Below are 24,087 nucleotides of genomic sequence, written 5' to 3'. Positions count from 1 at the left end.
TTTAGATTTCTGCTAGGGTGAACACATGCTTGATGTTTTTAGTAAGACTTTCAGTCTTCTTCAATATTATGGTTTATAAAAAGTTTCTGTTAACAAGTAGGAAAGAATATAAAATACTGCTACAGATTAAAAAACAATCAATCATCACCCCCTGCAACAAGCCTCAGCTGAACACAGCAAAAGCTGTGTTTAGCTAAACAATATGTTTGAAGAAAACATGAAACACTTGAGCCAAACTTAACAGAAACTGTGGCTAAAAGTAGCAAAAGGAGTGGGAAGCAGCATGTATGATTTCTTTTTTTTTAAATTGAAATTTTTTTCATCCTTTTCACACTATCGGGAAGAGATTTCAGATTTAAGAAAGTGTTGCTCTCCAGTGTAAAAGCTTCTTGTTTAAATTGTGTTATGGGCATTCACTGGGCAAAAGGCTTGGCTGAACTTGTGCAGTACCAATGAAAATAAAAGCAGCCTCAGTTTCTAATGTTTCCCCCAGCTTTTCAGCCCATACCACTCCTCTGCTTAGCTGGGTGAAATATTTGCCTCAGATTTTATTTAAAATTCCCATATAATCTAATAGATACTTGGATATTGTTTGTAGTATAGAGATTCTAAGGGGCATATGTAATGTGTGCTTTCTAGGGTAAAACACTGTCATTTACAAACTGAAAACAGCAAAGCTGTGTTTTTGCAGTTTTTCATTCAGAAGGAAAGTGAAAGTGTCTGATACAGACAGGTTGTTTCTTGGCTAAGAGGAGATGTTTATGTTTTGTAGTAGGTTGATTTTGTGACTTATTTTCTTAGGCTATCAATGTATTACCTAAGCGAGCCTTTTCCTCTTGAGGCACCTGCCTCTTTGTGAAAGAAGATACACTGTTGGCCCTGTTGTAATGTTCACGAATTTTAAAAAACACACTCTTGGTTTTGTTAGCCATGCTAAAATTTCAGATTGCTTTTTTGCTGGAGGAGGTTTTTCCCTTGTAAGAATATTTCTCAGTATTTCCTCACCATCTCATTTTGCCATTTTAAAATATGCTCCTTGTTACAGTTTAACTCCAGCATGTCATGTCATGCCTGGTCATGCAGCGGCTCTACAGTCAAGTGTCTTTAGCTATATTAATTGTATATTAATGCTTTTCCTATAAGGATGTGTTGTGATCTTTAAAATAAACTGAAAACCATCAGACCTGTGAATGTTTGGGTACAGAGTAATGTTATTATTGTAGAGAAAGATGCTGCAGGAAATTTGCAAGGGCCAAGCCGAGTGGAATGGTCAAAATCAGAGCTTTTCCTGTCAGGGGGTGCCAAAGAAAATGAGGTACTGGGAGTGAGGAGCTCCCTCTTCTACTTCCAGCTGTGCAAAGCTTAACATGGCAGTGAGACATGGCTTTTGCAGCCCCGTTGATCACTCTGTCAGTTGTGACATCTTGTCTGGTTTGGAGTAGTGCATGTTCCAGTGGACATAGGCAGCTTCACTGATTGTTCCCAAAGCTGGTTGAGGTTCCTTTTCCATGAGCTTTAAATCTTCCTTGGATGAAGATGTGAGAACAATGTCACCTTTGTGTTACAGTGAGAGTCATTAGTTGAGAGACTTCAGAAGTGAGAGCTAGAAGTACAAGTGGCTATTTCATGTATTTTTTCCACATGGATTAACTGTATCATGGTGATCTTGTCAGAAAGGTGGTATTGTTAGAAATATAAACAGATGAGAAATTCATGTCCTTAGATTTGGCCTGCTTCCAATGGAACGTACTGGGGCTGGTCCCTGGAAAACTGGCAGGAGCAAGAGGAGAATTTCTTTGCACTTAAGAGACCTAGTGACACTTTTTAGTTTTCTTGGCTCATAAGATGAGAAAATATGCCATTTATTATTTACATTTTAATTACTTTTTTGAGATTTTTTGATGTCTTCTCGAAAAACTGTGTTTCTTTGATGAGGGCTGCTACTCCAGTTAGCCATTCCTTTGTACAGAAATTGAGGAGGGAAGGCAGGCTGCCTACAAAACACAAGCCTGGCCTAGTGCTGGGTATTGCTTCCTCCAGGGACTGACCCAGCAGCTATGGGAGCCAACCACTTCCCTGAAACTTGGCTGACAAAGTCCTGCACCTCTCATTATTCAGATCTGAGATGCAGCCGTGCCTCCTGGTGACTTTTTCCACATCTCCAACACTGTGCTATAAGTTTCTTCTCTCCTATTTTGTCCACTGTGACTTCTCTTCCTCTTTTGGTGAATGAGCCTGATTTTGTGTTCAGTAGAATGCAGAAGATATGAAGGTTGTATTAATTAATCTTCTGTTGTACTATTATTTTTTTAGAAGGATAATACTCAGCTTTGGAAATTCCACCTTTTAATGTGATACTGGTCTCAAAAACCTCTGATCATTTATCACAGAATTGCAGAGTCATGGAATGTGCTGAGTTGGGAGAGCCCCATGAGGATCACTGTGTCAACTCCTGGCCCTGCACAGGACACCCCAACAATCCCACCCTGTGCCTGAGACTGTTGTCCAAACACTGATTCAGCTCTGTCAGGCTTGGTGCTGTGACCACTGCTCTGGGGAGCCTGTCCCAGTGCCCAGCCATCCTCTGGGTGAAAAACCTTTCCCTAATATCCAACCTAAACCTCCCCTGACACAGCTCCATGCCTTTCCCTCAGGTCCTGTCACTAGTTGTGAGAGTGACGCATCTGGGGGAGAGACAACAGCTGGAAAAGGGATACAAGCTGGAGTATAAAAAGGGTTTATATGTGAGCTATGGATGCTGCACATGGATGTGCTCTGAAACCTTCCCCATGAAGGGCATTGGTGACAGCCCCAGCACAGCTCATGAGCCTGACACGGTGACAGGACCAAGCAGGCTGTCTCTGTAGAGTGCAGGACTGTGTTTGTTTGAGCAGCTGAAAGTTTGGCTTTGCCCTCCTGGAAAACCTTGCTGCTGACAACAGCTTCCTTTGACACCTTGCTGACTTCATTTTTGTGGCTTTGGAACTCTATGATGGTTATGTTAGGACAATTCCCAAAGTCTGAGCTGAGCAGATGCTCTGCTGTTTGTTGTGCAGTTGAGACTGAAATCCTTGAGAGTTTGGAGTGTGTAATGGATATAGGTGATTGTGTTGCATAAAACATTCTAGAAATAAGCACCTCCTGTCTAGTGGTTCCTTTGGTCAATATTCCTTGAGGAAAATCAGAAAGTCACTGAGGCCCGTGTCTATGAGGAGTAGACTTGGATCTTGTTTTTATTGATGGAATGAGAGCAGCAGAGAAGAAACAAGAGGACTGAACACACCAAGATGAAGGGAATACTCCAGATGAGGATTCTGGCCTAGCTGCAAAATGACCTCCAGCTAGTGAGGTAGTAAATTGCGTGGTGGTGGGTGAAAAGTCAGAGCAGTGTGGTACTGCTGCTTGACAGGGACACACCAAACTTGTCACAGGGGCAGGTGTTTTGCTGGCTGGAAGTGCACCAGGACACTCAACTGCTTCACATCAGTTAACTCACTGGTCTAGTGAAGTTGGAGAATGGTAACATCAGCAGAAGTTGTGCCTGCAGTGGTTGACACATGAGAAGTAACTATGGTGCTTGGGAGAACAACCAGTGTCTGTGTGCATTGTGCACTTCTTTGGGGTGGATTTAAATTTGGATCTTACTAGCCTTTTCCTTGTCATGTGTCGCTGACTATCCAGTTATCCAGAGTGGTGATGGACTGGAATATTTTGGGTAGCAGAGAGACCTGAATTCTGAGATACCCAGAGTGTCAGAGGATAAATGCAGAGATGCAGATGAATGGACAATGCTGGAATTGTGTTCCAAACGCTGTGGAACCATATAAGTTTTCCTCTCAAGTCTTCCCCCACAGCTTTTCTGTTCTGGAAGCATAACACTGTTTTTGTGATCAACAGAGCTGTACAGCCAGGGGTCTGCACAAAGCAAAATCCCCACATCTCAGGGGCTGTGGAAGCAGTGCAGGTGGCACTGCTGGGGCTGCAGTACTGGGCTGGAGCTTGGCCATCAGCCCTGGTGGATCTCAGACACCTCTGCCAGTGGCTTTGCACCTGGATAAACTGACCCCAAACAGTGGTGATGGATGGGTGGAAATTCTCTATTCCTGCTTGCAGGTTAGAAGTACTCCTGACCCAGCCTTAGTTTTGCCATTGTATTTGCTCACTAACTGTGAAGCCTTGATCCTGCCTGTACGTGTGATTTGTCCAAGACACTGCTTTGGAATTCATATGTGCTGCTCTGGAGTCCACCTGTGATTTATAGGTGGGAGTGAGCAGTAAATCCACCTTGTGGAGTGGAGGTTTGGTTTTTTAGTAGCTGACTGGCCCACACTGTTTTTTTCTTCCCAGGGAACCATGACAGAATGTACAAAGATAGCGCCATAACTGGCACATTTTACTTTATATATGACAGGATGGATGAGCTTTTCATTCTTCATGTTTGGGTGTGCAGACTTGTGGAGACTCAAGGTGCCATTTCACCCTCTTCTGTGATAACTGTCTTAGCAAAATTTGCCATTGTTCCAGGGGTTCTAAAGCAAACACCTGTGCATGAGACACTGTCCCTGAGTCTGCAGCTGTTTGCCATGTCAGGAGATCACCACAGCCCTCGTGTTTGTACAAAGTCACTGTTGTCTGAGCCACCTCAGGAGCTGAAATTGCTAAACCCTAAATTTCCCAGAGGGATCTAAATGGTTCGTGAAGGTTGAAAATGGGTTGGGGGTCATCAGTTCAAATCCTGATCAGGTTAGTGGTGTTTGAAAGCTGTTGGTGTCTGGTGCCACAAACAGTGTGAAATGAGGGGATGATCTCTCTTTCTCTGTCCTCACGGGCAGGTGCTTGTGTTTGCTGCTCACCCACCAGCTTCCTTGCTCTGTTTTTGAGTCTGAGAGGGAGCAAGTGGTGCATTTTACCTTCTCTGCCTCTTTCCTTCCTCCAAGCATGAATTGGTGACTAAATAAGAAAGAGCACGTATTTTTCCTTCTTTTAAATACTTTTCTCCCTGGTGTGGGCTGTGTGTTTCCCTCTCTGAATAAAGCACCTGGCATACCCATAACCACCTCAGCAGCAAAGAACAGGAAGAAATACAATGAGGAGCAATCCCATTTCCTTGTTCTTGGAAGGTGAGAAGACTAATCTTCTCTTGAGTGGCCTTCTGGGCAGTGATGGAGCCTGAGCATGTACAAGCTTCTGCTCCAACAGTGCCTTTAGATAGATAAGGGAAGAGAATGTTACTTTATACATTACTTTTTCCTAAACTTCACACTACATGTCTGCTGCATCCTCAAGCAAGAATGAGGGGGAAAAATACCCAGCTAAAGTTCCTGGTTTTGTCTGTCAGGACAAGTTATACTTTTCTGGTGTAGAATAGCATCCCCAGTTCTTTAGATAAGCTGCCTTCCTCCAGCATAACCTTTCACACATATCTAAAATGAATGTCAAATACGAAGATTTACATGCCCCAGACAATGTAAAATATCATTCCTTCCAGAACTGTTTGTATGCTCAGTGGGGTTAAATTAACCAGCACAAAATTTGTCTGAGATTACAGTCAAGTGTTTTTTGAGCACCAAATAGGGGCCTAATCCTTTACTCAGCCATCTACAAAGGTGTCTTTTTCACACAGGCTTCTGTTTTACTTTGACCTTTTGGGCTTTTGAACAGTCTGTCCACTTCTTTCCAATCTGTGGGAGAGAACATTCTGCCTGTGTTCTCTTGGAGAAACTGTTTTGTTAGTAACCACAACCAACTTACTCAGACTCTACATTTAGCTCCTACACTGAAAGTGTCAGATTGTTGTCATAGGCTGCCTCAGAAACGGTTCAGTGGTCTCTTGGATTCCCTCCAGAAAAAGAGAGAATGATCTCCAAGAAAACAAAACTTCAAACAGAATTCCTGAGACCCTAGAGTGACAACACTATTTTTTATTTAGTCTGGGTAGCTTTAGGATCCTCTTTTAGAGGACACATCTATGACTTTCTCACAGAAAGAGGTAATGCAGAAGGATTTGGAATGCAGGACAGAAGAGCAGGCAGCAATCTATGTATCTAGCATGACTTGTTTCTGGAGATAATGATCCTTACTTTCATATATATATTTGCATTTTACTTCTGAGGCTCCTGTGAATGAGTGCAGTTCATGTTGTTCTTTGGGGAATTTAACACAAGATGTTCTGTGCTAACCAATAGCACAAACACGCTCACAATAGAAGGAAGGTCACAGAGCTTCTGGAAGACTCAATCTTTGCTATGCACCACCTACTCAAAACAATACATGTTAGAGGGCTTGAAAAAATTGATCCAACACCAATGAGCAGATGACCGAAAGTCCTTCTGGCAGTCTGATGTAGGAGAGATCTTAGAGTGGTGCTAAAACTGATCAAGAACCTGGTAACAGCCAGCATCAGCACCCAGTTTTAGGGAGAGCAAAAAGTGATGGCAGGTTATGTTACTGAAATGTCAGCATTTGTGATCAGCACCAGGAGTATAAATCTTTATATTCCCTTTGTAATGCCCCTGTCTACAAGTTCTGTAGTTGCATGAAAGGAGAAGATCCCTTATAGATACTGAAGGATGCGCACAAAACACTTGCCAGGTTTTTGTTAGCCAGTTTTAAGGGCTGTGAGGTCGCTTGAGATCTTTTATTCTCAGGTAAGATTGTGATCAATTGTAGAAGTTGTGACAGAGTCCCTGGACCATCAACTCTGCTGTACTTCTGGTTTGGAATGATGTTCTTGGAATCAAATTCCCACAAGAAATTCTGCTATTTCAAATAAATGCTCATGCTTATTTCTATGCTTTATACATTTCTGTGCCTATGAACCTCTCTGGGCTCAGCACTCAAGTGGAATTTTTTGAGACTAACTTCTAAATTTCCAATTTGGACACTCGCTAGTGTGGAGTTGCAGGGTAACTAATTTCAAAGAGTTTCTGTAGGCTGTGGGATGATGTGTTACGATATGTGATATGATGGGGAAGTTTCTTAGAGGACTGATAGTGTAAGCACCGTAATATGCTGTGAAAACCATATTTTTAGTGTGTGCCTGATAACAGAAAGGGTCTGCTTAGGGTTTTTTCCTGTGTGCTGGGTCCTTCCTGTCCTGTTCAGTTCCTTCCCTGCTGTAACTGTTTGTGTCATTTCTTGTAGGACTCAGAAGGAGGTCTCTATGTGTGCATGAACACGTTTCTGGGATTTGGAAGGGAACACATCGAAAGGCATTACCGGAAAACAGGACAGTGTGTCTATCTGCATCTGAAACGACACGTGATAGAGGTGAGACTTGTGGCTTCCCAAGGAACTACCCCAGCAGTTCTCATATCTCTTGTGCTCATTTGGGTAATGCATTTCTGACACAGACCAAGTCCTGAGTGACTGAAATGCACACGTTCAGATTTGGGGCTGGATATCAAATTCAGGTGCTTGGATCCCAACCAATCCTATAGCTTCAGTTCTGAGATGAATCAAAAGCCCTAAAGACTCAGATCTTAAAGGCAGCTCCTTCCTGACTTCCGCTGGTGATTTTCACTTCTCATTTCTGTGTATCACATACATATTGTCTGCATGTTATGTGCACACTGTACATAGCTAAATACTTTTCTGAAACCTGCCTTTCAAGTCTGCAGTTACTGGGTTTGGCTCAGATTTGGCTGGAAGCTGCTGAGATCTATTTTTCATATGAGGTTCCATCTCAGGGTGACAGCACTACTTTTCATCCTAAAATACCTGTACAGTTAAACTCTGTCCTGGCCTGGGATCTTAAGCTTAGTTTAAATTCTGGGTTCTAGAGACACACACTGCCCCCACTTAGCCTTTCCCACACATGGGTGTGCATACAGAGCCTTGTATTCACTGCTCTTCCACACCATCACTACATATCTGCTGTCACAACCTGTGCTTTATAACCTCTGTCTGTGGTTTGTCTGGCGTCTTTAAGACTCTTAATTACTTCTGACCTGAGCTATATGGAAGGCACTGGGTTTGCTTACAGCTCACTCTTCCATAAGCTCTGTCTCTGTTGGCAAGTTAGAGGGCTTAAAATAGCTACATTTGAGTGGGTTAGAATCCTTGTTTCTCATTCTACAGCAGTGCTTCCCCTGGGTGATGAAGGCCTTGAGTTATGTAAAGTGCCCTTACCACTTATCTCATTTCCAGTAGAGGAGTGTTCGTATTTTATCAGAATTACAGTGAGGTGGATTGCATGTCTTCCAGGATGAGATGGTAAACGATGTTTGTTATACTTTAGAGTTACCTTTCCTTCTAAGGGCAATACCAACATTTTCCTTCACTCTGTTAACTGAGTTTTAGGAATGGTTCTTCTGACTGAATTTTACATTCCTGAAAGATGCTATCTAGAGACAAGCGAGCAGAAATCCTGTCAGCTTTCCTTGTGTATAACTTTCTTACAGTAAGTAAAGGCAAACTGAGGTTAAAATGGGGTCTCAAAAATTCCTTTCCTGATGAAGATTAGGCTGAAGAACTCCGAAATGGAGAAACAGATATCCCAACTGTTGTTTGGTGTTGCAAACCCCTTTGATTGAAGAAGTTCAGTGGTTCCTGTTTTTCTCCGGGTGAATAATGATGTAGCAGAGGGGCTGGCTCTGTGCTAGAAGGTGGCAACACACTGGTTCTCTGGGTCATGTGGTAGGAAACAGGGTTTGACTACACAGGGCAGGTGAATATTGCATCATCTATAGGGCTCGTAGCCAGAAGTCCTCATACATTAGCTGTGGAATTTTTTTTATTTTTTTTTTGCCATGACTATTTGCTTCTTAAGTGCTATCCATGTTTTCATTTGAGCAATGTGAAACATCAAGTGTTTTATGAAGTGCCTGGCACATGCTGCGTTGTGGTTTAGGTTTTAGAAGCCAAGCTTTTGATGGTGTAGGATACAGTAAAGCCAAAGGCATTGGGTATGCTATCTTAAGATTCATATAGTGAGGCTGCTATTCCTGCCTGTGGTTCCCTTGGCATCATCCTTGCAGAATGCACTGCATTGCTGTAGAAATCCAGGGTTGCTTCATAAGATGTTTGAATAAATGTCAGTTGTGTGTGTTGTCATAATTCAATTAGAAAATAAGGGTCACATCTTCAGCCTGCTGGCGCAAGTAGAGCTGGAGTATCTGCCTATGGCAGCTCAGCACCAGAGGCATCTGCTGAATCATCAGAGATGGGCACAAGTGCAAGTTGTGGAAACACCTCTGGTAAAATTCTTAGCTAAATAAAGGAAATTGATTTTTATTTTTCCTTTTCCACAGAGTCACATTCTTCAGAATATTTAAATCAGCCTCTTTCCTGTAGTGCATGGCTTTCATACAATTGCCTGGGTGCTATTCATTTCCAGGCAGAGCTTTAGCTTGGTGCTGTAGTGATCCCTCAGTCCTGTTAAAAACACCGGGCAGAGAAGCACCAAGATTTCCTACAGGGGTAGATTTCTGGATGTTATCCAGGGATGGTGGCATAAAAAGTGGGAGACAGCAGAACAAGGTGCACTGTCACCTTGTCTGAGGAGCATCACAAGTGGAATTTAATGCCGCTACTGATGCCTTGTGTCACTCCCGTTTGTTGGGTGTGTCACATCTGTTAGAAACAAAAATGGGCTTGTGAATGGAGAATGTTCTCAGTGATTTCTGACAAGGTAAAAAAATACTGTCAGGTTATGGGTATTTCAGGAGTATTAAGCATCTTCAATTCTGATGTATTTGTATTTGGAAAAATCAAACTGAAATCATTGCCACCCTGAGTTAAATATAAACACTCCATGTGATTTCTTTCTCTTTGAAATCTCTAGTCAAGTATCACACTTGGTGATACCAGAATTCAATTGGAGCTTCCTAGTATTGGAAAAAAATTTGTTTTAGTTCTGGAAATATAGTCCTTGGAGAAGGTGTAATTTATTCATAATGTATTTGCAATTGGTTTATGTTGTTTCTTGCTACTGCTTTTAAGAAGATTTAAAATATATTTAAAATAGATTCCTAGCTACTTCCTTCCCACTTGTTAAATTCCAGAAACATTAAAAAAAGAAATGTTCTGCATGTTATTTTCATTTCATTGAGGAATTTTTATTTTTATTTTTATTTTTATTTTTATTTTTATTTTTATTTTTATTTTAACTGCTGGAGTTGCAACCCTGACTTTTCCCTAGGGCTTTTCTATGTGGATAATGGATTCTGTTCTTGAATGCAGCCAAGGGGGTGTTTGTCAGCATCTGCTCTTTCTAAGAATGGAAAATTTTCCTATGATGTGTAAGACCTCACTGATGATTAAAGCAGTTTGCTTAGGCCAAAGCTTTATTTACATGGTGAAGGGAACCACCCAAAATATGTGACCCTTTTGCCTGGAAGGGGCAGAGGCGAACATGAACTTTCCCTGTAGGCTGACGGGTTCTTGGCTGGTTTCTCTCCACCTGTTGTATCCCAATAATATTATTATTGAAAAAAAAAAAAAAAGAAAAAGATGCCTAACAACCTTGCCAGTTACACTAACATTACACACTGCATCATGCATCATGTTGGCACCAAATAGCCACAGAGGCTTTTTTGATTTAATTTGATTTAATAGTACCGTTTAATCAACAGCTTAAGGAGTAAGTGCACTGACCTCAGCATTTCCTCAGTTAGTTGTTTTCCCTTGTAGTCTGAGGTATTCTGAACTGGAAAAGTAGTGAAACTTAATCTCATTTGGAAGTTACTCTTTTCTGCTGTGGTGCTTAAATTAAAAAATACAATCAAATCCCCCACTAAACAATTGCTTGAGTGTTGTTGAGTTTCTCCCACACTTTCTAATATTTAGAAAACATGGTGGTAATTTGGATTAATGGAAGCAGGTGTAGATCCTGATGGAAAGGGCATTTTGTTCTAGGTAGAAGAAAATGAACCGAACTAACAGATCAAAGCAAAGTGGTCCTACTGGAATTAGTTATGAAGGATTGAATCCTTTATGCAGATAATAGCCTTTTCTTCTCTCTAATTCAGCTTTAGTCATTGAGAAATACTGTTGGGGATCTAGTGGAGAGAGCTTTGAGAAGTGCTGGGTGTCCCTGTCTTGGTGACAGACCAGCTGTTACCCGTGCTGGCTGTGAGACACCCTCTGATGAAAAAGCCAAGAGTGAAGGACTCAGGTGGAGGCTCCCTCACTCCCTGGGGATGGTGGGCAGTGCTGAGTCCCAGTGCCAGAGGTGAGCAAAGAGCATTTACATTCTTGCTCATCCAGGACTGTGATTTGATAGCAGGGGTTAATGCAGATTTACTGTTGTCTCCCTTGATGGATTTTTAATTGTTTCTTTCTCTCTTTCCAGAAGGTACCAGGAGCATCTGGTGGAGCTTTACCAAAAAGGAGGAATGCTAAGCTATTTTTAGGTATTGTGAGCACCTGCTTTCACACAGTCCTTTTCTGACTCTGTCTGCATGTGGTCTTGGGTTCTGCCCACCATTGTGTCTGGCTTTGGTGCTCCTTTGGGTTTTCCTTTCCTGCTGTTCGTTTTGGTTTTCTTTTTAACTTTTGGTTCTAGATTTTGAAGTTTTTCAAGGCAAATAAGTAATTCTTAACCATTTTGCTGCATATTGAGAGATGTGTGTATATGTACATGAAACATTTTAATGTAAAATAGATCCTCAACTACTCTGAAACAGCCTAGACTTTGACAGGCACTTCTTTGCTAATTCTGCCCATTCTTTCTCTGTAATTTCCACCAAGCACTCTTTTATTAAAATGTTGACCCATATTTAATGTTTAGATATATTAGGGCCTCAGTGTGGCTCTGTTCTGCTCAGCAGCTGGTCATAGGAAGGGTTGTTACCATTTTAAAGTTGTTGTACAGGTAAATGATCTTCAGTGATGTTGTGGTCTCTCCTGTAATGAATGCAGCTGCACCTACATCATGGGCATCTCTAATTCTGTTATGTCCACAGTTCTATTCCCTTGCTTCATGGAAAGCAGTTTTCTTACCATGCCTGTATCATCCAAAATCCATTTATTCAGATTACTCAGAAAACCTGAGGGACTCATAAATATGGATGAGGAGAATGTGATGAAAAGCCTGTATTTTCTCTTCTCCCACAGCTTGTGGTATTTCTCCAATTCATCTATTATTTATTGTCTCTGTATTAATAGTGAATAGTGAATTTTTCTTCAGGTAATGAAAAGGTGAAATGTTTTCTTTACAATTGCCAGCTCTTATGGCTAAGGAGAAACAATAGAATTAGCTTCTGTTGGAATTGCTTTGATCTGTGGAATGTATCCCTAAGAGGCCTTTGCAGATTGTGATTGATTAAATTGTTGTTGCTAATGTAAGTAAGTCTTGCAAGGAGGACTGAGAAAGAAAAAAGACTGAAAATGAGCCATAAAAAAGTTAAACTTGTAGGAAGAGACCGTTACATTGCAGATGCTGCCCTAAATGCCATTTACTGCCAGTTTACATTGAAAATCATGATTGTCACTGGATGTTTATAAAATAATTGGTTCAGAAACAAAGCTGGGCAAACCAAACAGTGCAGCAGTGGTTGCACAGTGTTAGCAAAGCGAGTGTACATATGAAGTACAAAAGCACATTCAAATTTTGTTCTTGCTGGTCTTCTGCATACACCTGAAGACTCTTGTCACTGAAGTATGCCAGCATGCAGGGTACTCACAGAGTGTCTCTGATGTGAAATCTCTGTTGAAATCCTCAAATTACACTGCTGTGCATGAGTATTTTGTTCCCTCTGAGTAGGTCTTGAGCAGAAGTTCCAAGGGAGCTCCTGAGGACAGTGCAGTTTTGATGGGGTGGGTTTAGGACATGGATCTATCACCATTTAATCCAGCACTTAATGGAATCTAATGCACCTTTGAAAGTGTTTCTCACCTGGTCTGTTGCTCTACTGCAGTCTCCAATGCAGCCCCCACTGGCTGGGAGTAAACTGGTATCAGCTCTGCTCTCTTCCTGGAGGTAGTACTCCCATGCTTCCAAATGCTTTGTGTCCACTTCTTGGATTAGCAGATGTTACTGGTTTTGGCCATGCATAAAGCAAAGAACAAAGAATTATTCCTGAATAATCATAGCTGAGGAAACGAAAGCACAGAGAGATATTTGATCATTTTGCACGTGGCAGCAGCAAAGTTTGGTGTCTTATCTCTTAATGCAACCAATTTTTCATTGGTTTAGAGCTGCTGATCTCATCTAACATGTTTTAGTTCTGTCTTTCTCATTGTGATCTTGGGCACCTATCACAGAATGGTTGAGGTTGGGAGGGGCCTCTGGAGATCATCAAGTCCAATCCCCTGCCTGAGCAGGTTCATGAGGAGCAGGCTGCACATGATCCTACCCAGGCATATTTTTAATATCTCCAGAGAAGGAGACTCCACAAGCTCCCCCAGCAGCCTGTTCCAGTGCTCTGTCACCCTCAAAGAAAGGAAGCTTTTACTCATATTTAGTTGTAACTTCCTGCATTTCAGTTTGTGCCTGTTGTGCCTTGTCCTGTCACTGGGCAGTGCTGGAGAGAATCTGGCCCCATCCTCTTGACACCTGCCCTTAAGATATTTATGTGCACTGAGAAGATCCCCTCTCAGTCTCTTTTCCAGGCTGAACAGGCCCAGCTCATCCCCATAAGAGAGATGCTTCAGTCCCCTAATTATCTTTGTAGCCCTCCAGTGGACCCTCTCCATCAGTTCCTTGCCTTTCTTGGGCTGGGAAGCCCAGAAGTGGATGCAATACTCCAGGTGCAGCCCCACCAGGGCAGAGTGGAGGAGGAGGATGATCTCCCTTGATCTGCTGGCCACACTGTTCCTAATGCCCCCAGGACACCACTGGCCTTCTTAGAGGACACAAGGGCACATTGCTGGCTCATGGTTAATTTATCCTGGCTGATACAGCCCAGGTATGTGACCTGCCAGCTAGGGTTTGCCCTGGCAGACAAAACCAGACAAGGATCAGTGGCTAACTCCAGCATTCCTGTGTTTCTATGTGTCTGTCAACAATTCCCTGAAGGCCCAGAGATTTAAGCTTTGTGTACAAAGTCAATCCAGTTTGGGCATTTGTTACATTGCTTGTTATAATCCTCTTTGATGTAAAACTATTAAAGATACTAAACCCTTTTCAATCTCCTTAGTATTAGGAAAACATCTTTTGGATGCTCACTGATTACTTTCTAGCACTGCTGCTATCTAGTAAATGCAATAGAAACACAGGCTGCTTGGGCCAGTCACCTGAAATATTTATCTTTCCCTAAACATGGAAAGGTTCACAGCAAGGTGTGTGTGTGCATGTGCACGTGTGCATTAGGTTGTGAGCATGTTTTGGTCTGGTTTTCTTTGGAGAAGGCTGGGGGAGTGTTGGCTGTGAGTGTTCTGTGTAATCAGGAAGCATAACAGCATTGTTGATTGAAATGTATGAACTGCCTTTAAGCTGTCTGGTTTAGGTGTTGCTAGACAGTGTAGACATGACAACTTCAGCTCAGGCTGTGCAATGTTTCAGGGAATTTGAGGTGATATTTAAAGCAGACTGTCTGTCTTACTCAGTGACTTATGTGTGAATAAGAAAAGGTTGGTTAATGGGGTTGTACTGTGATCATCGTTATGAGCTTCTGGTCAAAAGTGGCAGCAGAATTAGGGGAAAGATTCTTGTGCTGAAGGGATTGGAGGTCCAGTTTTTACCCTAGCTACCAGCAGAGTCCCCCTGAACATGTTATACCAAGAGTTATCAAGAGAGTCTTTTCAGCATGGTCTAATTGTGAAGAATTAATGCACTGTAAGTGGTCTGGAAAGGGACTGAAAACTGAAGAAACAGAGTTTGCTGGTTAATTTAAAATTACCTAAGAGATTAAATCTGAAAGTGATTTTTAAGGTGTTGTTGAGTAACTAAGTAATAGATGAAGTAGTTGAAAGATGCAAAGAATACAAGAGAGCTGCTTGGACTGTGTGTGCACAGGGATGTGGTCCAAGTTACCTGTTGCTGCTCAGACAGGTGGTTCTGAGAGAGAGATGGGGAAAATGGTTCTCTGAAATATCAGCTCAGTTGTCAGCAGCAGTGGGAGGTTTAAGTGGAACACCAGTAAAGCAACACTTTATATTTTGTTCTCTATAATTTTGCTTTAGAAATAGGAAGTGAATCTCTCTTTTGAATAGTGAAACTGCATCTCCAGTATCTCCCTCTATTTCTTTCTCCAACACCAACTAGCAAACACCATTCCCCTTTATCCCCAGCAGACAAAACTCCTCAGATAGATATTTGAGCTCTGCATTGAGGGAGGAATCACCCCATTTTTGCCTGGTTCTGGTGCCCTCTTCCTGAGCATCTGTTGGTCCATGCCAGAACCTAGACTTGGCTACACAGAGCTGGCAGAGTGACTGCATTAAAACTTGTCCCTAGACAGATGTCCTGTCTCAGATTGGTTACCAGAGCATCATCTGCCAATAAAAGCAAAATAAACTGTGGCAGCTCTATTTTGAGCAAAGTCAGAGCTAACTCAGACCATCATTTAAAAGTGTTTTGAAGTCCTGATGAACAGCTCTGCCAGCAGATCTGTGACTGCTGCTGAGAAGAGTGTCTGTGACACACAGCATGTCTCAGGAGACCTTGGAAAGGAAAACTTCCATTTGGAGAGTCTGGGAGAACTTGTAAACTTGCTGAGCTTTTCCTGGATGGCACCTCTCTGCTGATGGCAATGGATGGACTCATGGTTACTATTTCCAGGTGTAAAGACCACTCCTAAGAGTGGCTGTACCAGATTTGACCACAGCTTCACTTTGTCCTCCCAGGTTTCGTAGGCAGGAGCAGAACCCTGTTTGCACTAAGGATGTTTTTGGAGAGCTTCTGAAGGGGGATTTTACCATGAGTGGTTAAAGTTTATATTTATGTGAGCAAGCAGAAACAGAGTATCCGTATCTATGAATGAAAAGTTGTGACGTAGGAGAATTTAATCACTTCCTGACATTATTTTTGCAATTTAGCCCAGTAAAATAGTGCAAAATCCCCAGCAGCAGCAGTAGTACTGATTAGCTGTTGCTTTTTAGCTTTGCTGTCTATACTTGAATTGAGTATAGGATGGTGAGCAGATACCTTACACTAATACAGTCTTAATAGTTTTCAGGTTTGGGTAGAACTGTGAAAATTACACTAGGTTAACACAGACTAATTGTGTTGTCAAAACAGTTGTGAATTTGAATTTTCGTGGTTTGGTTTGCTTGCTTAACATATGACTGTGCCAGAAATGCATGGGATGAGGTCTTACCTAGCAATAGGAACAACATAATAAAAATGCTTTGGAGATGTAGCAAACAATTTGAATGTTCTTTTACAAGTAGTGAATCAGCCAAATGATCCTTGTAGAAAGTTTTACTTTTCATTCTTCTGCAAAGGAAAATATTATGACTGGAAAGTAATTTTTTAAAAAAAAATTCTTCTGTTTCATAATTCATCTGATGAAGTTAATATTTTGAATGTTCCTGAAAACAAATTGACTGAGTAGCTTACAGTTTTCAAAGTGCTGCTGCTGCAATTCACTATTATTTAAAGGCTTCAGGAAGAAATAAATTGATTAAAGACCCAGGTCTCCACTTCCAAGTCAATACAAATTTGTCCATTGCTTTCAGTCAGAGCAGGATCAATCCCAGATTCTTAAGATGTCTTTCTAGGGTTTCAAAATGAGTTGTAGACTCGCTAGTCAACATCCTCATTCCATTTTCACGTTTGTATTCCCTTTCACACGCACACAGACACACCCATATGCGCAGGAAATCCTGCTTGGGGGTCCTGTCTGGAGTCTTTTCTACCCCCTATTATTAGTGCAGTCAGTTAGTAACTTGTCTAAATCTGATCTGGACACATCCACTCCTTCTCTTCCCCTCTGCTGGGTTGGTTACATTACAGTAGTGTCTCTCCCAGCTGCTGTTTTCAGTCAGTCCAGCAGCAGTGCATTCTCACCCTCTCTCGGTGACGCCTTGGGAGGTGCAGTAAATTTACTCTACTGACCACTTGCCCAAAATAACAGCGTCACTTGAACCTCTGCTTTGAGGTGTCTGCTGCTTTGCTTTGCCTGTCCTCCTGGCCTCCCAAAACAACAACCTGTGCATACTTTGTTTTGGTGGCCGAAGTGCTGAGCTGGGGCTCTCAGGAAGCACCAGAAAGGTGTTACTCCACTGGAAGGGAAACAATGCCCTGTGGATGTTGACCATCAAGCTGTCACTTGGAAGGATTACAGACTGGTTGGTTGTTTTGTGGTTCAGTTTCAGAACTAAGTAAAGCCTTTTTTCCTGCCTTCTACTCACAGTCCATCTTGGAAGAACATCCTTGATCAAGAAATAACTTTGGATGAAGTATAGTGCTTGAAAGTTCATGCTTTTCAGTGCCCTTAGTGGTAGGGTAATTTTTAATCAAATATTATCCTTTTGCATGTAGATTTCACCCTATTCCTCTTTCCTGTAGTTACTCTTAATCCTTCCTACAATTCTGCACTAGGAACTATCTGCAGACTGCACATGATTCCCAGTGGCTTCAGGGTCAAATTCTGTCCACATTTATTGTGGGCTCCATTACCTTCTAAAGTGACAGTCATCTGTTTTTATTATTTCTGCCCTCATGCTTCTGCAGCCTTGCTGGCCCTTGCACAGGCCCAGAAAATATAATGCAGGTACAATTTCTTACTAAACTTAACAGCTATGTCTCTCAGCACACACAAGCCTAGATGTTAAAATATGAGTGGTGATCTGGGTGTTTTCAACTGATATCATTAAGGCATTCCTCTGGGTGTCCCTAAAAGGGATTAGTTTATATGGTCACCTGCTCTGTATGGAGGGATTTCAGTCTGTGACCTTAGAAGTCCATTCCACTTTCATGTACTGGGTCTGGACCCTGATAAACTGTCTTCAGAGTGATAAGGCAGTGCCTTTTAATTCCTGATCAGAGGGAGCAGGTGTTGGGTGGAAGTGTACCAGTTTTAGGTAGTCACCTTCAAAAGGGGAATTTTAAATCCTCATGGTGTTTCCCAGGACTGTGTTATGAAGCTTCGTGCATCCTTCTTTAAAACAACAAGTGGGGTGCTGCCATATTGGTGTGCCAGGCAGAAAGAGTCCCATGCTGATGGGACACTGTTTTCTGCTGTTCTGCTGATACAGATGGCGTGAAGCCTGAGGAGGCAAAAAGGGTTCCCTTCCCTGCCTATTGCACACAGGAGGCTGGTGCTCCTAAGCATGCAAAGTCCTTAGATGACAGCAGATGATTGCTAATAGGATACTGTCTTTCATCCCTGGATCACTGGTTCAGATGCAGGTCAGGGCAGCAGCACTAAAGTCTCTTCTGTTTGGCTGCTGTCTGGCTTGGGAGATGAGCTGCAGTCTGTGGCTGAATTCTGAACACAGGCTGCATATCACTGCTGTTTCTGTAAGGGGATTGCAGGTGCTTTAAGGTAACGTCCATGGCACAAGACAGTGAGGATCAGCAGGTGTCACACATGTCCCCAGATCCTGCTGTGAGCTGGTGCCAGGTTCCCTCTGGTGGCTGAGGCACTGTGTGACCACAGCTCTGAAAGAGCGTTCACTGCCTCCAAACCTGGCTGAGCACACACTGAGCTTTCATCCTCTCTGAGCAGCCTCTCTCCTATTTAGGTGGTCAGGACTTTTGGCTTTGTTATGCTAGCCACCGTCAAATTTCTAGCATTAAGTGAAAATTCCCTGTCATGCGTTGCTGTATGCGCCATCAGCTTGGAGATTCAGTTTCCTTGCTCCATGGAGCAGAAGAGCTGTTAAAAACTGCATCTGTGGAGATTCACTCCTATATCAAACACAGGACTGTGGCACAAACTGAGAAGGAAGCCTGGAGTAAAGTGAGGTCTCTGGTTATCTTTATTATGCAGCAATAAGGGAAGGGATCATTATGGAAATAGTGTGATTTTGGGGAATTAATAATGAATTAATACGTTCTCTAAAAATGTCATGCTTTCAGTATGAGAAAATGTTCTTGCTCTTGTGCCTATGTTAAGCTGATGAGAAAGGGTTTTTCTTGGTTGCTGGTGAGAGAGAGTTCATGTTGCTGGAAGTCATGACTGGCAGTGGGTATTGTTGCCTCAGGGCTGGCTGGTGCAGCAGGTGAGCCAAGAGCTGATGTTCCTCTCAAGAGCTGTTCTTTCCAGGTCAAATTAAAATATATTTTGATATCTGTTTTATCATTCGGGTTGCTCAGTCTGTTACTGCTCACTGGATAAAAAGAGAGCTCAGTTTTCTGAATCTGGCTTCTGTCATCCTCACTTCTCTTCCAAACATAGATTTGAGATTTCAGGCATTCCCAGGGTGCAGTGGTTGCTGCCAATGCTCGTTTAGGATCGAGTGACTCATTAAGCATCTGCTTGTACTAGGGGCGAAATTAAGAGCCAGCTTTGACTACTGCTAACACATCTCTTTTTTTGGTTGAACCTTATTCTGCCAGTGAGTGGTACATCAGAATACAGTGTATCCCACATGTCTGGATGGGAGAAGCATCCAGAAAATCCCATCATTGTCTAGGCAATTCTTGCAGTCAAATCTTGTAAAATTTCTGACACGTGCATGTTTGGTCTTAACTTTTTCATTTGTCCTTGGAAGAGCAGAGCAATATTTTAACTCAGTCATGTCACTGTGTAATAATTAATTGATAATTATATTTTTTCATGGAGCTGGAGACACAAACACTAGCCATTTAATTCCCAGTATACTCTCCTGCTTTTCTCTGGGTCCACATATTTCTGGGCAAACATTTTAGCTGATGGTGCTTGGTCAAGGCTCATATTTAAGAAAAGAGGTCATTCTTACACTGGAAGAAAAATGTACACAAACACTGTGGAAGGCTTGATTTTCAAAGGAAAGCTTTAGTAGCTAATGAGTGCTTTTAATGGTGAAAGAGGGGAGTTAGTAAGAGAGGGATGTTGTTGGTGTTACTGTACTTGCTGTAGCTATTTAAGACTATGGATGAGACACAGGAATACTTCCAGCCATGGACATCTTTATGGGAGGAAAGGCCACAGGTTCAAGATGGATGGGAGCCACAGCACGTTTCAGCCATGTCTGTGATCTGGAAAATATGGGGTGCTCTTTTTATTTGTCCTCTGCAAGTTGGGCATGTACAGTGTGACCTGGTCTCCATGCTTTATAGCATTTCAAGATTGTGCGTAAAATGCACAGCAGTATTGCATCCTGATTTTGTCCAAAAGGAGCAGAATTTTGTTTGCTGCTTTGCAGAATGTGGTGTCTGCACTGCTTGCAGAGAGGCCAAACCAACTGTATCTATAACTGGGATGGCATTAAGTGGAGATTTTGGTCCTCAGAACATTCTCTTGCAGGATGGTGAGATTTCAGTTTAGGTCAGGATTTCGCAAATATTTCTATCCAGAGAAACCACTGGCTGATGCCAGGCAAGCAATGTTTATAGTGGCACCCCCATCACAGTTTTGGAACCTTGATCATGGGACAATCTGCTAACATTCCCCATCCTGTTTTCCAGATCTGGAGATAAGCAGTGATCTCAACAGTGATGACTTTGAATATGAGGATGAAGCAAAACTTGTTATCTTTCCTGATCACTATGAAATCTCATTACCCAACATAGAAGAGCTACCAGCACTGGTCAGTGAGTGTGTGGAAGGGGTTGTAGGAATTGTCTCCTGTTTCTGTTTTTGTCAAGATGGTGCCTTGTTTTATGTGCAGTGCTTCTTTGGACATCAAGATCTTTACCAGCTATAATAGAGTGTCAGTAATTTTTAAAAGTTATCTTTGTCTTTGTTTCTTTTTCCTTCCATCTCCTGTATTCTTTCCCTTATTGTGGTGCCAGCTTGTCCGAGGAAAGTTCACATAGTACACATGCTTACTGTCCTGCTAAAATAATGACGACAGTCTAAAAGATTAGATGCATATTTGAGTATATAAATAGTCCTACTGATAAGCAGTTCTGTATGTGGTTAGCAATAGGCTGAATGCCAGGTTCTGTCCAGTCACTGAGTCGTGTGAGGCTTTGACTGACATCCATTTGTCTTCCAGGTGACGATAGCTTGTGATGCACTCCTCAGTGCAAAATCACCCTACAGGAAGCAGGAACCTGACTCCTGGGAAGAAGAGCTGCAGGCATCTAAACATGCTAAAACACTTGTGCAGTTAGACAATGGTGTTAGAATTCCCCCCAGGTGAGGGCAATAAGGTTTGTTCCTTGTAGGCTCTCTAATTCAGTCCAGGGTAACTCAGCTAAAGGCAGGGACTCAGCTCACGATTCTGTTGTGTGACTCTGGTCTGGGTGTGTGGGCTGGTTTGACCTGCCATAATGGGAAATACAGAACTGGCTCCTGCCTTACACATCCTTGCTGTTTCTCCCTGTTTTGCCTCACAGTGGTTGGAAATGCTCCAAGTGTGACCTGCGGGAGAACCTGTGGCTGAACCTGACCGATGGTTCTGTGCTCTGTGGGAAGTGGTTCTTCGATGGCAGCGGGGGCAATGGACATGCCATGGAGCACTACAAGGAGACAGGTTATCCCCTGGCAGTGAAGCTGGGAACCATCACTCCTGATGGAGCAGGTCAGCCACGTGGCATGTTCTGACATGAGGTACCTTCTGTGCATGAGAATGAGAATATCTATTGCCAGCTGGGTTTGTGCTTCTAGTGCAAGTGGTTGAGAGTGTGAAAGGAAACTCTGTGAATGTTGATCAAGGTTGAGGGGAATGATGAACACTCAATTTTGAGAAAGTCCATATATGTTTTAGATTTTCTATATTTTTGGAGTGTTTGCATAATACTAGGCTTATAACTTAAGAATGGTGTTAGTCTGAAACAACAGAAGGTAGAGAAACAATATTTTTTAGTTCTGCTACATTTCCTAGGGCAAATGGTTCAACTTTCTGTAACAAAGAAACAACAACAGGGTAAATGAGCTTTTTAAATTTAAAAGTCTGTTTGTAACAGCATGTATGGGTTACTTAATCACAGTGGAAACTCTTCTTTTTCCTTGTTGAACAAAATATTGCTGAAACAGTCTAATGAACACTCATCTTCATGGGGCTGCTGTGATGCTCATTTGTAAAATGTGTGATGATCTTGAGAGGGGAAAAAAAGCTGTAGCTGTATCCTTGTTTGCATATTCTCCAAGTGTGATGTTCTGCAGTGTTGCTACGGAGGGGATTATGGTGAGGATTAGATGGAATAAAAACATGAGGAGCTGAAAAAGTCATAAGCAAAGAGATCTTTTGTTGCAGCTGCATGGAGAAGTAAAAATGGAAGAACACATAGCATGATTATATTGTGGCTTTAGTGCTTATGACTACAGAGATGAAAAATTTCTGTTTAGAGCAGCCCCTTTTTTTTAACAAGCATCATTTGAGATATTTTCTAAGTCCTATTCAGTGCTGAGGAAAGGCAACTAGTCAGATTCAACCAGCTGTGCCACAGAAACACTAAGCAAAGACAGTTTTTCTCCCAGATGGAATGTTATTTCCTTGCATGAGCCTGGTCTTGCATAATTTCTATCCAAATCCCTCAGTTTTTGAAGGTGTTTAGGATTTTCCCTGCTGTACGTTTCAACTGTATCTACAAAACAAACAGGATATTCTGTAGTGTTTTTTTACAGGATTTTTTCTTTTCTTTCCCATCTTTAGCAGCAATACTTGTTTCCTTATGGCTTGTGTCCTTGTGCCTCCCACTGATCAGCTGCTTCCTCTCTTATGTGGCCTTTGGGATAACAAAGGACAGGCTGTCATCCTTCCCTCTGAATGAGAGGCACCAGCTGTTCTTCACAGACCTTTGTTCTTCTGGATGATGTTTACTTGGTTTCCCTATAGAAAAGTCTTCCCTCCCCCAACCTTCCTTGTTCCTTTTCAGCAATTATTCTGTCTCTGATCTGTATTTCTGTAGTACTCATAACCCCTTGATGGGGCTAGATGGGTGATAGATGAGCTTCAGGAAAGAGGCTCTGTGGCTGATGGTGACACAAAATCTGTCTCTTTTCTGCTTCCCTAGGTTAAAGGTGAAGAGGTGATGGTACAGGAGTAATAAGAGCCAGTCCCTGTCCTGACATAATTTATTCCTTTTTCACACCAGCAGGAGGAAGAAGGAGGTGGTGCCAGTATTCCACTGTACCCTGCATGTACTCAGAGGACAGCTCTTTGTCCTGCCCTGAGAAATCTGTGCTGTGTACACCATGAAAGGTTTCTGAGGCATTAACCCCATTTTGTAGCATTCTGTCAGCAGGCTCATCTGGGATCAGGGCAGAAGCTGAACCATGCTTCTCTTCCACTCTTGTACCTGGAGCAGGATGCACCAGGGAGTCAGAAAAGTTCTTTGCCTCAGTAGGCTGAGAACTGGGTACACTGTGCTACCTGCTGCCTCTCTTGACAGTGCCACTAGATTTTATTTCCAGTCACTGTGAGGTTGCCTGTTTGGAAGAGATTGAGGCTTGGAATTGGGCACTGGCAGTGGGAAACCCCTTGTGATCCGTGCTTGAAGGAGTTGCTCTGGGGATGCTAATCTTAGCAGCTGTCAGACAGTTTTGAGGGGATCCTGAGCCACTTCTTTCTTTAGGAACAGTGTTACTATCTAAATAGGAAGGAGAGATGTCTGCACAGTCAGAACAGGTGTAAATCTTGAGCTGTGGAAGAAAATGAAGTCAAGTAGCATTGACATTTTAATTTTCTTAAAATAATATTAATCATAATGACAATTATCAGGAAATTTTTCTATCCAGGGGATGGCTGGGCACTGGAAAAATACCCCCAGGGAAGTGGTCCCAGCACCAAGCCTGAGTTCAAAATGTATTTGGGCAACACTCTCAAGCCCATGGTGGGATTCCTTTTGCATCCTACACAGGGCCAGGAGTTGGACTGGGTGATACTGATGGCTCCCTTCTAACTCAACGTATTCTATGATTTTTTTCTCTGTTTAATAATATTCAGTGTTGCCTGTCTCAGATATATCTTGATAGGCTTTTGCCCCCCTTCCACTCCTCCCTTTTCCCCCTTTCTCACTCTAATGAGACCAATGTCACATTTGCTGATTTGTCCACATTCCTCATCTACCAGAGTCTGTATGATTACACTGCAGACCTGTGTTTGGCAGCTCTTATCTTCTGTCTTTGATTTTTTGAAACAAGTGAATTCTGTCTTTTACCATGA

The 24,087-nt window shown here is 42.4% G+C and overlaps 1 protein-coding gene across 4 annotated transcripts in view; it reads left to right on the top strand.

Annotated features, from left to right (window-relative positions):
- USP13 (ubiquitin specific peptidase 13) overlaps window positions 1–24,087 on the top strand; it is a 48,815-nt gene that overhangs the window by 1,607 nt on the left and 23,121 nt on the right. For all 4 annotated transcript variants that reach the window (XR_015274556.1, XR_015274557.1, XM_086844095.1 and 1 more), the window contains exons 2-6: window positions 7,144–7,269; window positions 11,294–11,354; window positions 20,441–20,562; window positions 20,974–21,116; window positions 21,317–21,501. Coding sequence is in view for 2 of the 4 variants with exons in the window: in XM_086844095.1 (XP_086700221.1) it covers window positions 7,144–7,269; window positions 11,294–11,354; window positions 20,441–20,562; window positions 20,974–21,116; window positions 21,317–21,501 (637 nt within the window). In the remaining 2 variants the exon portion in view is untranslated. The remainder of the gene's footprint in view (window positions 1–7,143; window positions 7,270–11,293; window positions 11,355–20,440; window positions 20,563–20,973; window positions 21,117–21,316; window positions 21,502–24,087) is intronic.

The sequence above is a fragment of the Cyanistes caeruleus genome, chromosome 10 (genome assembly GCF_971803275.1).
Source record: "Cyanistes caeruleus chromosome 10, bCyaCae1.hap1.1, whole genome shotgun sequence".
NCBI lineage: Eukaryota > Metazoa > Chordata > Aves > Passeriformes > Paridae > Cyanistes > Cyanistes caeruleus.
This window is presented reverse-complemented; position numbering and strand designations above follow the sequence as displayed.